Source organism: Diabrotica undecimpunctata, chromosome 3 (genome assembly GCF_040954645.1).
Source record: "Diabrotica undecimpunctata isolate CICGRU chromosome 3, icDiaUnde3, whole genome shotgun sequence".
Taxonomy (NCBI): Eukaryota; Metazoa; Arthropoda; class Insecta; order Coleoptera; family Chrysomelidae; genus Diabrotica; species Diabrotica undecimpunctata.
Window position 1 is genome coordinate 107848854 of NC_092805.1, and position 15823 is coordinate 107864676.

The 15823-nt window shown below is 32.9% G+C and overlaps 1 protein-coding gene across 1 annotated transcript in view; it reads right to left on the bottom strand.

Annotated features, from left to right (window-relative positions):
- The window catches only part of Pp2C1 (protein phosphatase 2C), a 45310-nt gene that overhangs the window by 14330 nt on the left and 15157 nt on the right, over positions 1 to 15823 (bottom strand). The window contains exons 3-8 of the mRNA XM_072526534.1: positions 14479 to 14601; positions 12026 to 12282; positions 11694 to 11925; positions 7120 to 7718; positions 4681 to 5040; positions 3744 to 4038 (exon numbers count right to left, since the gene is read on the bottom strand). Of these exons, the coding sequence (XP_072382635.1) occupies positions 3744 to 4038; positions 4681 to 5040; positions 7120 to 7718; positions 11694 to 11925; positions 12026 to 12282; positions 14479 to 14601 (1866 nt within the window). The remainder of the gene's footprint in view (positions 1 to 3743; positions 4039 to 4680; positions 5041 to 7119; positions 7719 to 11693; positions 11926 to 12025; positions 12283 to 14478; positions 14602 to 15823) is intronic.

A 15823-nucleotide genomic window follows, 5' to 3' on the forward strand; every position in this document is an offset into this window, starting at 1 on the left:
TTTTTCGATTCCTCCCATTTTGATTGAATTCGTAAGAAAATAGCGAATTTGTACAAAGATGCAGCAGACCAATTAAGTATAACATCATAGTGGAAACAGCTTTTTTTTATCTTCTTCTTAGAGTGCCATATCCCTACGGAACGTCGGCGACTACCATGCTTATAATATTTAAAGCTACTATGCTATAGACCTAAACAAAATTAACAATAAATATTAAACCAAAGACAAATAGTCGATAACACCATCTGATGTATTTAAAATTGATAAAATAAACAAAAGATAATTATTACTTTTCTTATAATGGGTGTTTTTTTAGAGGTATAGAACTTTGAATTGGAATAAAACAAAGACTATTTTTTAAATTGACATGAAATTGGCTTTATTCGAAGGATAATCATTTGGCGTTATAATTTAAATATGATTTCTGGCATATGAGCGCCACGGCTGGCTCTGACGTAGTCCAATTTTCGATGGATTTTTCCAACATTTGTGGCCGTATACCGGCAATAACGCGACGAATGTTATTCTCCAAGTGGTCTCGTTTCAGGCTTATCCGCGTAAACTCTCGACTTCATATATCCCCACAGAAAAAAGTCTGTCGGTGTTAAATCGCACGAGCTGTGCGATATGTTGCGCTGTCTTGTTGAAACCACAGCTCCAGCACATCATGGTTGTTCAAATGAGGAATAAAAAAAGTCAGTAGTCATGGCTCTATAGCGGTCACCATTGACTGTAACGTTCTGACCAGCATCGCTCTGGAAGAAGTAGTAACCAATGATTCCACCAGCCCACAAAGCAGAGCAAACAATCACTTTTTCTGTGACTTCTTGTGACTTTCTTTTCTGTGAAAAGTGAGCTTCATCGCTAAACAAAATTAGCTTATGAAAATCAGGGTCAACGGCAATCTCGTTTTGGACCCATTCACAGAATCTACGCCTAGCTAGGTGATCGTGTAGCTTCAATTCTTGCATGAGTTGGATTTTTGTAAGTACACACACCAAAATCTTTCCGCAAAATCTTCCATAAAGTAGACGGACACATATCCAACTGCTGTGCACGATGGCGGATCGGCTGATTCGGGTCTTCCTCTATGCTACGCTCTACATCAGCAACAACTTCCACTGTACGCAATGTAAGACGTCTCTGTGGATGCATATTATTATTTAGAGTAAACGTGGTGCAAAAAAGATCCATGGTTAATCAAATTAATTGTTCTGATGGACGATTATGTTGACCATAAAATGGACGTAGTGCGCGATACGTATGTCGAACAGAACCATGATTTTCAAAATAAATTTGCACAATTTGGAAACGTTGTTCAGGCGTCAGTCTATTCATGCTGGAATGCCAAACCAAACTAAACATAAATCACTTGACAGTTGTCAAAATAGCCGCCAGTTAAAAAAGTGTTGCCAACTTACATTTCTAAACCCTTAAAAAATAACCTTTATATAGGACTTCCATTTCTGAATTAGTTAAATTTAAATGCATATCTTTTTTAAATAAACCAATACAAACGAGCATCCAAATACGAGACAAAATTCTAACTTTTTACCCCAAATTTGACATACCGTGTTCCTAAAAGAACTATTAGACCAGGGAAATGATATTTTTTTCGTGACACTGATCCGGTCAGGCAAACGACAGCTGTTTTGAGTAGTATGGACCTCTATAACAAGAACCTATAATGTTTCCTGAACTCGATTTTTTGGACTTAGTTATTACTAAGATGCCACATTGAAATTGCACGGCCAACGTTTAACAGAATGAGAAAACTTTTCTGTAATCGCAATATCAATATAACGCTCCAGATAAGAATGCTTCGATGTTATATTTTTTTCACCCTTTTGTATAGGGTTGAGGCCTGAACACCGAAACAACTCAACTTTACCCAACAAACCTAGAAGCATTCGAAATGTGGTGTTACCGACGTATTGTAAAAATATCATGGATAGATCACAAAACAAACGCACAAGTTCTCAAACAACTAGGAAAACAATACGAAGTTTCCATAAAAATCAGGAAGCTGGAATTAAGGCACATCATGAAAGGTGAAAAAGATGAACTATTAAGGAATACAATGGAGGGCATAATCAAAGGCAGAAGAAGCTTAAGAAGACGTAAATTCTCGTGGACATCTACGTGGATGGTTTGGATGATGTTTAATAGAACTAGTCTGGCGCGCAACCAACAAAATTATAATTGCCAGAATTATTTCCAATCTCCAATAGGAGCGGAACTTGAAGGGTCTTGAAGGGAAGGTCAAAAAATGGCCAATTTTATCTTTTTTCGTCTATGAGCAAAAAATGAAACATTTGAAACAACTATGAGAGTAATATACTTGTCATATAAAAAACTTCAAAATGGCGTTTATTAATGTTTCTCTCCGTATTTGTTGCTTAGAAAGTTACAAAATAAATCAGATATTTCAATTTTTTATACATGTTAACAGCTTTTTTAAAAATGAATAAATATCATATATTTAGTTTTCTTAACGTTGAGTTTTATTTCATACTGGTCTGGCGATTTTGTTCATTAGATTTTGAAGGTCTTCTCCTCAATAAGCCAGCACTAAGGTATCGTTGGCATATCTAATATTGTTTGCGGTTACACCATTCACAATTAAAGAGTAGAGGGGAGAATACACAGCCTTGTCTTACTCCTCTTTTTATATTTATTTTATCCCACAGTTCTTGTTTAACTTTTATTCTTGAAACTTGATGTCAGTATAGATTTGTTATTATTCGTAAATCTCTATTGTCCTATCCAGCTGTTTTCAATATTTCTTGCATTTTGTTATGTCAACCTTGTCAAAAGCCTTTTCAAAATCGATTGCACATATGTATATTATGAATCAACTCAGGTATTAGGCGACACCCATATTGCATTGTTATTATTGTTATTGTAAAATTTATTGGAACAATCACGGAACAAATTTGAGAGTAATAAACTTATCATATAAAAACTTAAAAATAAGTCAGATATTTCGGTTTTTTATACATGTTAAAAGATTTTTTTAAAAATGAATAAATAAATCATATATTTAGTTTCCTTAATGTTGAGTTTTAATCCATACTGGTCTGGTAAATTTGTTCATTAGATTTTGAAGGTCTTCTCCTCAATTAGCCAGCACTAAGGTATCGTAAGCCAGATATAAGTTGTTGTCTCTATTAAATATTTCCTCTCAATTCAAGTTAAAGAAAAGACACGAGGCTATACAACCTTGTCTTACTCCTTTTTTTATATTTATTTTATCCCACAGTTCTTGTTCAACTTTTATTCTTGCCACTTGATGCCAGAATAGATTTGTAATTATTCGTAAATCTTTATTGTCCAATCCAGCTGTTTTCAATATTTATAGCATTTTGTTGTCGGACTTTGTCAAAAGCCTTTTAAAAATCGATTGCACATGTATATTATGAATCAACTCCAGGTATTAGGCGACACCCATATTGCATTAGCCTTATCCTAGCATACTCTCTCGAGAGTAACCATTCTTTCCCTAAGTTACGTGGGACAAGAATTAAGCAGAAACAAACAAAGCAAACAAATAATAGAAACAACGCAGACTCAGTAATCCAGAAATGATAAAACTGAATCCCGTGTCAGGTCTAACTTTCGCAGATGCGGTAAATCCTACCCAAAGTCTACAAACACATGTAAGATATATACAAAATAACAGTGTGGACAGTAAATTTAGTACTGTAAAATATTTATATATTTTAATTCAAATCTATGCTCACCTAATAAATTGAGCATACCACTATTCCTCAAACTAATCTTTGAAGTTTCTGCTACGTTACTACTGGCGCTTTTCACAACCTTCGCGGGAGATTCCTTTTTTCCCGCCAATAAACTTTTAGCCTTTACATTGATATTTTCTTTCAAGTTTGGTTTCACTTTGATTATACTTTGTTTATCGGTGACATTACCTACCGTCACCGTGACATTTCTTTGGCGTTGTGAGGCGTTCTTCTTTGTATGCCTCTGGAAGGTTGCTTTTTTAGCTACTATCTTTAAAGGAGTTTTTGCAGCACTCTAAAACAAAATTATTGTAAGAAGTTTGTTTCATATCTGTCTAAATATTCTATCATAACAAATAAATATACTATTAAAATAAAATAATATAAAAAATCTGTAGTATGGTTATAAAGTAGTGATATTTTAAAGAAACATTCCAACAGATCATTATTCATAGTTATACAAAAGAAGAACACATTACTAATAGTATAAAGGTGGGTAACTGAGGAAAATTTGTAGAATACTGAGATGTATTTAAACATACGTCCTGATCAGCATTGATCAATAAGAAACTTAGTAGATTGTAGATATACATAAAATTCATATTTTTGGACAAATCGCGTATATGACTAAAAATATTTAATATCTGATGATTCTACTCTAGGTTTTAAATCATTCAGAACTTTTTATAAAGAATAACTTTTTTTCATAACATTAAAAATAAAAAAGTTTTCCATATAACGCAGTTTTTCAAAAAATATTAATTATATATATATATATATATATATATATATATATATATATATATATATATATATTTATATATCCACAATTCATATATTTTGACCAACCGCGTGCATCTCTGAAAAATTTAATATTTGATGATTGTATGGTTTCGATTTTTTATTAAAAAAAAAATAATACATGCGAAATACCAACCTGTAACTTTTGCCCTTTCATTGAACTGGACTTTGAGAATGTTTGTACTTTCTTCACTTTTTCAAAAACCAATTTAATATTTCTTTTGGCAATAGGTTTATTCAAAACACCGCTTTTCTTCTTCATTTCGACGTTTTTGGCCTTTAAGATTTGAGCTGGACTCGGTAATGACGACGTTGCAGCTTTTCTTTTTGCCAAGTCAGCCATTTCTGCCAACTTCTTGAGCTTTTCTTCAGCTTCGTAAGCTTTTCTTTCTTTCCCCACGTTTTCTTCTACTTTCTTTTGATTGTTGTCTATTCTCAAACTCTTCCTTGGTTGAGTCTGTGAATTTAGATCAATATCCAATTTTCTTTTAACACCCTAAAAAAGAGTAAAATTAACACAACTTCCACCAAACTATTGCATGTAGAATATCTGATTTTTGAGATTAAAATTGAAAAATTAGTATTGTGAATGGCCATTATATTATGAGAAATGAGCATTCAATTAACGAAATAAAAAAACTAATAAATTACCGACCAAATTCATTGTATTGTAAAACAAATTTACAAAACTTTTATAAAAATTATTACAAACAAGTACAAGTCAGTAGAACAAGAACAAGTCGTAAAGGCTACTATCTTGAGACAGAATCCTAATAGAAAATGTCAACGAATATTCCACTCCGCCTATCTTTTATGTACAATAGTACTCCGGGGGTACTGCATCGGTATCCGAGGTTCCAGTTATCCACGGTATGTCATAGATGGGATAAAAGATGTATAATGTATTCGTTTTTCGGTATGCCTCTTTGAACTGCCGCATACTAAAATTTTACGGCTACTGCAAGCCGAAGATAGTTTCATGGGTTTCGAAATAGATACAACTTGAAAAATATTAAAATTATTTCCAGAGTTATTTCCAACTCATTTTAAAAAAATTATTGAGGAATTAGAACATGAGAAAGTTTTCAACTCTGACGAGATTTGGTTTTTTTGGAGAAAATGCCCAATAGGATTTACATTCATAAAAAGGCTAAATAAGCTCCTGCATTTAAAGTATGGAAAGCTCGAGTAACTCTGATATTGAGTGACAAAGCATATGGACATACGTTCAAGAGTAATGTTATTTGTCGCAGAAAGTGAGTAAAAAAATAGAAAAAAAACAAGAAAGACCTTGAATAATTTAACCACAATTAATTGGCAAATAATGGTATTAATGAGGAATATTTAAAAACAAAATAAATATGTAATAAAGGTAAACAATGAATAACCATGAAACAACAACAATGAAAATCCAATGTACGAAGATGTAGGTCAATCTTCAAACAATATAACTCTAGAATTTTAAAACTGACAAAACTAAATATATTCGACCTTGATCCATAACAGTATAAAAACGTCCCAGAAAAGTTTTCAAAACTTTACATATCAGAAAATCAGAATCATTTTTGTCATTTAAAATGTCATAATGTCTGATGGGGCTATGCCTTAACACTGATATTGTTACAAGACTCAAAACTCCCCATTCCTTCCAAAACAAAATATAGAAGAACGGTTACAATGAGAACCAATATGAGGATCATAGAATGAGACACTAAGTAAAATGGACATGATGTCTAGCACTAAGCACGTCTGGAATGTGATAAACAATTTAACGGGACCTTACCAGCAACAAATGTGACAGCATACCAACCATTGGGGAATTGCAAACCAAATCACCAGTGAAAATCATCAAAAATTGTTCAGTATGCACCTGAAATCAGCAAACAGAATAAACCTGGATTAAAGAACCTGACAGACAACCAACCACATATGAATGACCCAGTTAAACATAATCTGATTATATGGGACACAAAGACCAGAAACGACGTACTCTGTGAATGAGAAGAAATACAGAATATGGAAAACTTGATATCAGAAGAAGTCCCTCGATGACCTATGGCTCGTAAAGCCGTAGCCTGACACTAAGGAGAAAAGTCGTATCAGGACTACAAAAATTAAATACATATACATGTATTCTACGTAAGGAACAAGTAACTCTTCACAGACCGTTACTTTTTGCTTACATTCTATTTTTTTTTTATTTCGCAGCATTTTGTTATCGTTATGAACGAATATCGGACATGTTTGGGTAGAATCTCGTAAATAATACGAATAATGCGCGTTAACGAAATAGAAAACTGTAATAAGGCCAAAAATTTTAAGAAAACTTTAAAAATTTTAAGAAAAAGAAAATATGTTTTAGGAAGCGAAAATATGTATATGTGTTATGTATTTAAAAACATTCAGTAAATTATTTGTCATATTTAGTATATAATATATAATATATAATATAATATATATATATATATATACATATATATATATATATATATATATATATATATATATATATATATATATATATATATAAATTATGTATAATATATAACTCAATATAATAAGGTTCTTTCTTTACCATGCTTTTAGATTCTCCCTCTCCATTATGCTTTACTTTGGTGCCATTCGAGGCCGTTTCGGACTTCGTCTTTTTACCACTTCTCAAATTATGCTTTCCGTTTCGTTGAAAGTTGTCTTCTTCCTCATCCTCTAAACAGGCACTATCTACCTCTAAGTTGCTGGACGAGACTTCGTTACATTGTATCGTATTGTCTTCTTTGTCTTGCGTTTGTGACTTGCAGTTTTCTTTGCCGCTGTCTGTTACCCATGGTTCTCTGGGATCGAAACTGGTACTCTCGCGGGGTTTCGGTAAAAAATTTCTTTCTTTCAAAGGGAAATTGGTCATCGTTGAGGTAAGGTCACTTGACGAAACGGAAGTAGATTCGATAGGCAATGAGGTTATTGGTAGGCACTCGTCTTTGTTGTGTTGTGGGGGTGGGTTAGATGGATGTTGAAGCGGGTGAAGGATAGGTGTCGGATCTGGTACGGATTCGAGAATTGTATTTGAGGAGGCGACATCTTCTAAAGGATGATGATCGATGGGGGAGCTATCACAGTTACTGCTACATGATGATTCCTGAGTTGAGCCACCATCAAAACGGGTCATTATTTTCAAGCCTGAAACAATTGCGTACAATATAATAAGTTTTACAACAATTAAAATACTAACTAAAGCCAAGGAAATTAACAATGAGCAATATTTACAGAATAAAATTAAATTGCTAAACAATTGTAAGTTTTAACAAAACAATTAAAATATACAGGGTGTTTGAAAAAGGTATGTCATAAATTTCAACTTTCCTTAGTACAAAAGTGTACACACAAAAAGTTACAGCCCTTTGAAGTTACAAAATAAAATTTTTTTTTTGCGTTATCTCCTAAACTACTTGACATTTTGTAATAAAAATGGACACGTTACTTTCTTGTCCTGAAAGCATTTTTCATAAAAAAGAAACAACAAAATCTAAGCGCACACAAAAATTTTAAGGGGGAAGTGCAGCCCTAAATCACTCCAAACTTTTGAGTACGTTCAAATTAAATGAATTTTGTGGCATGATTAGTTTAACACATTATTTTTAAATTTTTTTTATCTCTTATCACTTTTTTCAAAAAACAGTTTTTATTGAGTTATGGCCCTTTTCATTAACCTTTAAAAAATTACGTGCAACTAAATAAATGGCTTAAATGAATTAACAAGTACAAAAAATGTCTATAACCTCTATAAATATGATATTACAATAAATGTTGAAAATGACCCTCATTTTCTTGTTGAAAGCAATCTGAATTCAAAAAATTAAACTCCTTTGAGATGTGGTGCTACAGGAGAATCCACAGAATATTGTAGACTGAAAAAGTAACTAATATAGAGGTGTTACAAAGAATGAAGAAAGAATGTGAAGTCATAAAAACTGTTAAAATTAGAAAGATTCAATATCTGGGTCATATAATGAGGGGCGAGAAGTACGTATTACTTAGATTAATTATGCAAGGGAAGATACAAGGGAAGAGAAACCCAGGACGACGCAAAATATAATGGCTAAGAAATTTGAGAGAGTGGTTCGGTTGCAGCTCATTAGAATTATTCAGAAGCGCGGCCAATAAAATTAAAATAGCGATGATGATTTCCAACCTCCGATAGGAGAAGGAACCTGAAGAAGAAGAATAGAGTGCAGTGTTGTTAGAGGTCTACACATGCTAATGTTTACGTCCGCTGTATCGCTTATTGAAATTTAAGTAATAAAATCACAAGTAATAAAATCCTTGATAGAGAAAGTTATAGAATACAACAAGCCATTGATATTAATATTTGCAGATTTTGGGAAAGCATTTGACTTAGTCAAGCATAGCTTTATGTTAAGAGTTCTTACAGAGTGCAGTGTTGATCATAGGTCTTCTTCACATCACAACTCTTCTTCGAATTATATAATAGGGCAACAGCTGCAGTGAGAATGTACTATGACCACACAAACACATTTCACTGCTTTGCATAAAAAAGCAAATGGAAACAGACGTCAATTTGCTAAAATATTTTGAACCACATGTAATAATACATTATTAAAATATTATTATTATTAAAACATTATTAAAAGGTGGAAAAATTAAGTTTCTTTTTTTAACGTTCAGACTTTATATATATTGTTTAATTAAATGTAATTAGACATATTTTATGATAAATAAAATGTGATCATGTACAACAGATTTAAGCACGTTCAAATATACAGTACTTTTAATAAGTGTAATTATATTTTTTTACTCAATTTAATTACATGTGCGATAAGGCAAGTGATTAATAAAAAAAGAATTTAAATATCTGAAAGTATATTACGAATCATAACGATTAGGTGATTTTGTAAAAGTCAATATATTGTATTAATAAAGTTATTAAAAATATACTCTTGAAACATTTTATTTTTTTAATCATAAACCACTGTTATATAAATTACAAAATATTGTTATAAAAATACAATTATTACTTTTGTCAAAGTTAAAACAATTATCTAGCATTTTAACAATTCTCTAGTGTTAGAGCAAGAGGACTTAAATCCATTTTTAGCCAAAATGGGTTACTACACATCTGGTTGTAAATTGTGAAGAAGTTCGTTCTGGTAGAAAAGAATTAAGTCTATCTTAAAATATAAGGTTAATATTAAGACTAGTTCAACGAACATAAGTTGCATTAGACTATTTTAGTTTGAGCAAACAAATGTATATGTACTACCACAAACAATAAAAATTTGCTACCAAGTAGACCATCAGATCATATAACTGCTGAAACTGCGCAGTTAGAGACATCCCTCTTAAGTTAATTCAGAAAATTACTCTGCTAGCGACGAAATATCATATAAAAATAAAGAAGATTAGAAGAAGCGCAGTTAGAGACATGTGAAATAAACGGTTATGAAAAAAATCACATTATCTATAATGAGGAAACTATTGTATGCCAATATGTATTACAAGTATTAAAGAAGTATTCCAGAAACTAAGAAAAGATAAAACTTTAAAACGACATTTAGATCACGAATATGATACACCACAGATAAATATTCAAAGAAACAGATAATGAACTTAAGATTAATGAGACTTAAAAAACTGCAGATTAAAATGTAAGGAATGGTTATTGGAAGAACTGAGAAGTAACATTTTTAAAGAATATTGTGGACTAGGAAGTAATGAAAAGAGGCAATATTTTATAGTTTTATGAGTTCAAAGGAAAGAAACATAACGTACACCTATTTTTTCCAAATAAATGGACAGATGCGTAAGTCCTAAATACGAAAGCCATTACACAAGGCGGGTCGATAATAAACAGGATCTAAACTTATGACTTCAATTTGACGAAAATGTACCAACTTTACTTAAGAGGTCAAAACCTAGTAGGAACAATTATATATAAAAGAGAATTTCATAAACTTATTCTAAAGTTTAAGGTCCCAAAAACAGTCGTCTGTCATAATTGTGAAGAATTAAACATGAAAATTGCTGGTATTAAACACACCTAAGAAATGAGCCTGTTGAAGATCTCTAAAACAACACACCACATTGATGCAGACTTAGCTTATACATATAAGCAGTTGTATAAAGAGAAGGCCAAGCAAGACGCCTCATTTGTCTATTACACTTTCGATCTTCAGCAGTGCCTGCCAACGACTTTTTGGAATATTCTGTTTCTTTTTATAAGAGAAAGTACTGGACTTACAATTTAACTGTACATAATTGTGCTTCAGAACTTAAGCCAGATCAAACTTTGTTATTTTACTATATTTCGTATCAAACTATATATGTATTGTAAATGAGCTGTTTTCGATCCATATTTGCTGAATGCAGTATGTATTTCATTTACTGACTTCCTCTTGCCCTAACGCTAGAAAATTACATTACTCATTATTTTAAAAACAGGTGCTACAGCATTTACTGTTTCTACCCGGGTTTGAGCAAAATGGAATGAAAAACTCTAGGACCCATATTTTTACATATAATGTATTAATACATTGTCCTGCAGTCGAACTTTTCGTTATGTGCATTGCGAACGCTTAAATCGCGCTACAATAGGTCACGTGGGTCCGTGCGCAGCTCGAATAACTTTTTTATGATTCATTTTGAGAATCTGAAACTTTCCAGAAATCTTTTTGCGAAAATATCCATAGTATATTGTTTTAAAATGAGAAATCGAAATATTTAAACCGAACTGAAATATCGTGAGTTAAATATAAAATGTCATTAAAATTATAAAATCAAAGTTGTTGCTGTTTCTTGTTTATTTGCATGTTCCCCCACTCCAACCAAATAAATATTTAGAAAAGTTGTACAGATATTACGAATATTTTGGTACAAAATTTGCCCGACTGCAATCGAGTTATGGGTTTATCGAAAACTAGAGCACTTTTTGTGAGTGCACCGCTCGCCTATAATGTATCTCGCAGTTGCAGATGAAAGCTCAGGAACAAAAAATTCAAGACCACGCTTATAAATCCCAAAAAAATGTACCATTTAATTATCACATTTAAATCACAGCAGATCATATCTTAAATCACAGACCGATTACAAAAGAACATATTATAAAGAAATGAAAATAACAATTATTTTATGACTAACCTCTCTCTGGTAAATTCTTCTTACGATCTTTCAAAACTTGTGCTCTTGGTGGACCCGGAGGATCCAACATTAATGTCACAACTGAAGTATTGTCTGCTCTCATTTTTGTCAAATGCCACCTTTCTAGAGCCTTCTCTACCAACAGTTTGCTTGGATTCAACCAGGTTTTGTACGTAGAATCACTCAAAGCAGCGTTTTCATTGTGTCTTTCGACTTGCTGAACTATGTGAACCTATTGGGGAAAAGCAAAAAAATGTAAAGTTAAATTTAAATTATAAACAGCAGCTTAAAATCTAAACAGGTAATAACTGATACGACATCAAAATACTTACTGCCATAGATGGATTCAACATATTGTACAGTCCATCAGTACCAAACACTAGACATCGATGTGTGTTTGTGTCAATCTTGATGACAGAACAATCTGGATCTGGAGAAACAATAAACCTATTGCTCTGGTAATTGTAAGACCAAAGATCTCCCAAACTTCTGGCTACTGCCAAAAAAGGAATTTCATCAATGGGAGTAGATCTTCTCACTGGTCCTTGATGGCCAATTTTTGGCCTATTCCATACCACACGTGGTACACCTGTTAAACCATGAGTAATATTAATTACCTAGACATTTTCTTTTATTTTTGATGAGTCGTGTAGCTTAAATAATTATTTTACGCAAGCAATTCAGCAGTTTTACTAATATTCGATTTTTAATAATATTTCGTTTTCGCGCAAGTAAGCAACCTAAGCAAAAGCCTTATATCATACAATTAGAATACAGAATTATATTCGATTATAGTTCATAACGGAATAGCAGAACAAAAACAAACTTGGGAAGCTTGATTGGAATGAATATTTAAATACAAATGGAAGATCGAAATTTAAATATAAAAACTATAAAAATTGCAAATGCAGATGATGCTGCATTAACAGGGGGGACTGTTTAAATTGTTGATTGAAATTGAATGGTCGCTGGATAATCGTGGTGGTAAATAGTTGATCGATAGGGAGAAGAAATAACTTATTACACGAAATCTCTCCACAGGTTCTTTACTGTGCTCTTATGGCAACATATGGAAACATACTACCCTTATAAAATTGTAACGACTCTGCCTAGGGCTTACAGGGTTGCCGTCTAGGCAAATTAAAACTTAGGGCTAAGAATTTACATATAGGTACACAGAATAAAATATTTTTAAACAATTTTAAACAGTGGCCAAACTACGGCTCTTTGAAAGATTATTTGTGACTTTCGATAAATGTACCCGAGTTTATTTTCATTATTGTTTTATTATATTTTAAAATATTATTATCGTTCTGTGTTTCAAACTGTCTTTTAAATTACTGATAAGTATGAAAGACTAAGTGCAAAGTTGTAACAAATTCCATTTCCGTCTAAGAAAGAATATGACACATCGAATAAACTTTAGTAATCGTCTGAATCCAGACCGATTTTTATCACTCTAGCTACGGATATAATTTGTAATCTGGTATTTTTCACTTCAATATTAGTAATTCATTAGATTCCATAATGAAAACTTTTGATGTGCCTCTTAATAAAATTGTAAGCATTGCAACTAATGAAGCTCCAGCAATGCTGGGTAAAAAGTCGGTTTTAATAATAATAGTCTCCCGTTTTATACCGCTGTCGCGGCTTTGGGAGTATAGCAGGGTAGTCTGCTATATCTAGGGCCTACGGTATACAAGGAAGGTAACATGGCCAGTGCTACGCTTCAACCGTCTATTATTACCCCTGGTTTTACCCAAGGTACTCATTTTCATTCAGGCTGAGTCGACCTGGGGCCTATAGACATTTTTAAAATGTCTAGATGTTCTTGCCGGCGGTGGGATTCGAACCCCGGACCACCGGCTTGCGAGGCAAGCATCCTACCGCTTGCGCTACGCAGGCCCTTAAAGTCGGTTTTATTGGGCTTTTAAAAGATGATGTTTTAATTCCACATCTCATAACGATTCAATGCATACCTAATTCACCGCGAACATCTCGTTACAAAATATTTAAAATATTCGGATGTTATGAAAACAGTGTTAAACATGATTCATTAAATTAGCACCAATGCAAAAAATTTCCTGAGGAACAAAGGACGAAGAAATTCCAAATGACTAATTTTTTTTGCATTGTTAGATGGATATCTAGCTACAACGTATAAATCGATTTGTGATTTGTTTGATCCGACAACTGGAAATAAGAAAAGGAAATGACCTGTTTAAATAATCCACAGTTTACATTGATACTTTTTATGAGTTTAACTCGGAAATCGATAAAAGTGCAACCACTTTTACTTTTACTGTAGCAGTTTGCGATGCAACAAATATTACCTACTATCGTTGTGAACAATAATTATAATGTATAATAATTATGGGTTATAAAAACCTTACGGTGATGACAAATTTGGCCGTTGAGCGCTTTAAACGTGACGCATACCTCCTCCCGGCTACACAGAACGAATAGACAGATGAGGAAAATCTAGAGCTGTTATGGAACTTTAAAAAAATTATTATAAATACAGTTTAAGAAGTATGTGGGTCAAGCAGGAAAAATAATAAATGGAAACAAACAGCTTGGTGGAATGAAGGAATAAAGCAGCCATTTTTCAACTGTTTTACTGATACTCGTTTCTTAATATTTACTTTTCGCGCAAATAGGCAACCTAAACAAGTATTGTATATCACACAATTATAATTGATACTTCTATTAGTACAACTATAAATTGGTGATCTAAGTTAAGACACAAATTATTCACACAAATATTACAACATATTTATCTTACCAGATTTTGCAACCACCTTTCCTCCACAACTTTTGATACGACTCATCTCATCTAAATTTTCTGGTTTGTGATCCCTAGTCAAGGGTTTCGCCTTCCATTCCGAACATCCAGGTTCTTGGTACCCTAAAATATCATTATATTATATATATATATATATATATATATATATATATATATATATATATATATATATATATATATATATATATATATATATACACTCAGGTGCAAAAAAATTTCCTTATTTCTATTTGAAGTTGTATAATTTTAGAGACATTAAATTACGTATGTAAATTTAGGTGTACCCTCGTATACCGTTTGGTATTTCAGGTTTTTGTCAAAAAGGGTCTGAAGCAAGTAGATATTTATTGAATGTTGTTTTTAATTCAACAACCATACTAGTGTAGTGATTTTATTTTCAAAACGTGTTATATTTTTATTTAATTATCCTTCCTAAATGTCTCTAACTCCGACAGATACTGCAAGGGCGGTGACTTTAGTTCAAGATAGTCGTAGCCAATATTATGCAGCTGAAATGTTGGGTGTTAGTCGATCTTCGGTTCAAAGAGCAGTTCGGCGTTTTAGCGACACCGGTAACTTCACAAGAAGACCAGGATCAAGTCGTAGAAGGGTAACATCCGAAAGAGATGATCGATTTCTGGTCTCATCATGTTTGAGAAATCGGCATCTAACTTCAGTTGAACTGGCAAATCGTCTGAGCGAAGTGAGAAATGTGGATGTAAGCAGATGGACAGTTCGTCGACGACTTGTAGAAGGTAATTTATTATCCAGAAGGCCAGCCCTATCTCAGCATAGAACATCACAGAGCTCGCCTTACTTTTGCAAGAGAACATGAAAACTGGAGTGATGCAGATTGGAGCAATGTATTGTTTTCAGATGAATCCAGATTTTGTCTAAGGTCACCGGACGGCCGAGAAAGTATGTAATCCGCAATGTAATATTGCGGAAAGAATAAGTTATTGGGAGGGGGGGGGCTCCGTTATGGTTTGGGCTGGTATCAGTTCAGAAGCCCATACTGATTTATTTATTGTAGATAGAGGTTATATGACTGCTGCAAGATACATAACAAGTATTTTAGACCAGCGTGTGGTACCTTTTGCTCCTTTCATTGGACCTAATTTTATTTTTATGGACGACAACGCGCGTCCTCACCGTGTTAGAATCGTCAACCAATATATAGAGGTGAGCATTGTCCGTATGAACTAGCCAGCTTGCAGTCCCGATCTCAATCCCATAGAACATCTATGGGATATGATGGGAAGACGTCTTCGAGTACCCCGTCCAAACAACTTACAGCGGCTCTTCAAGAAATATGGGACCAATT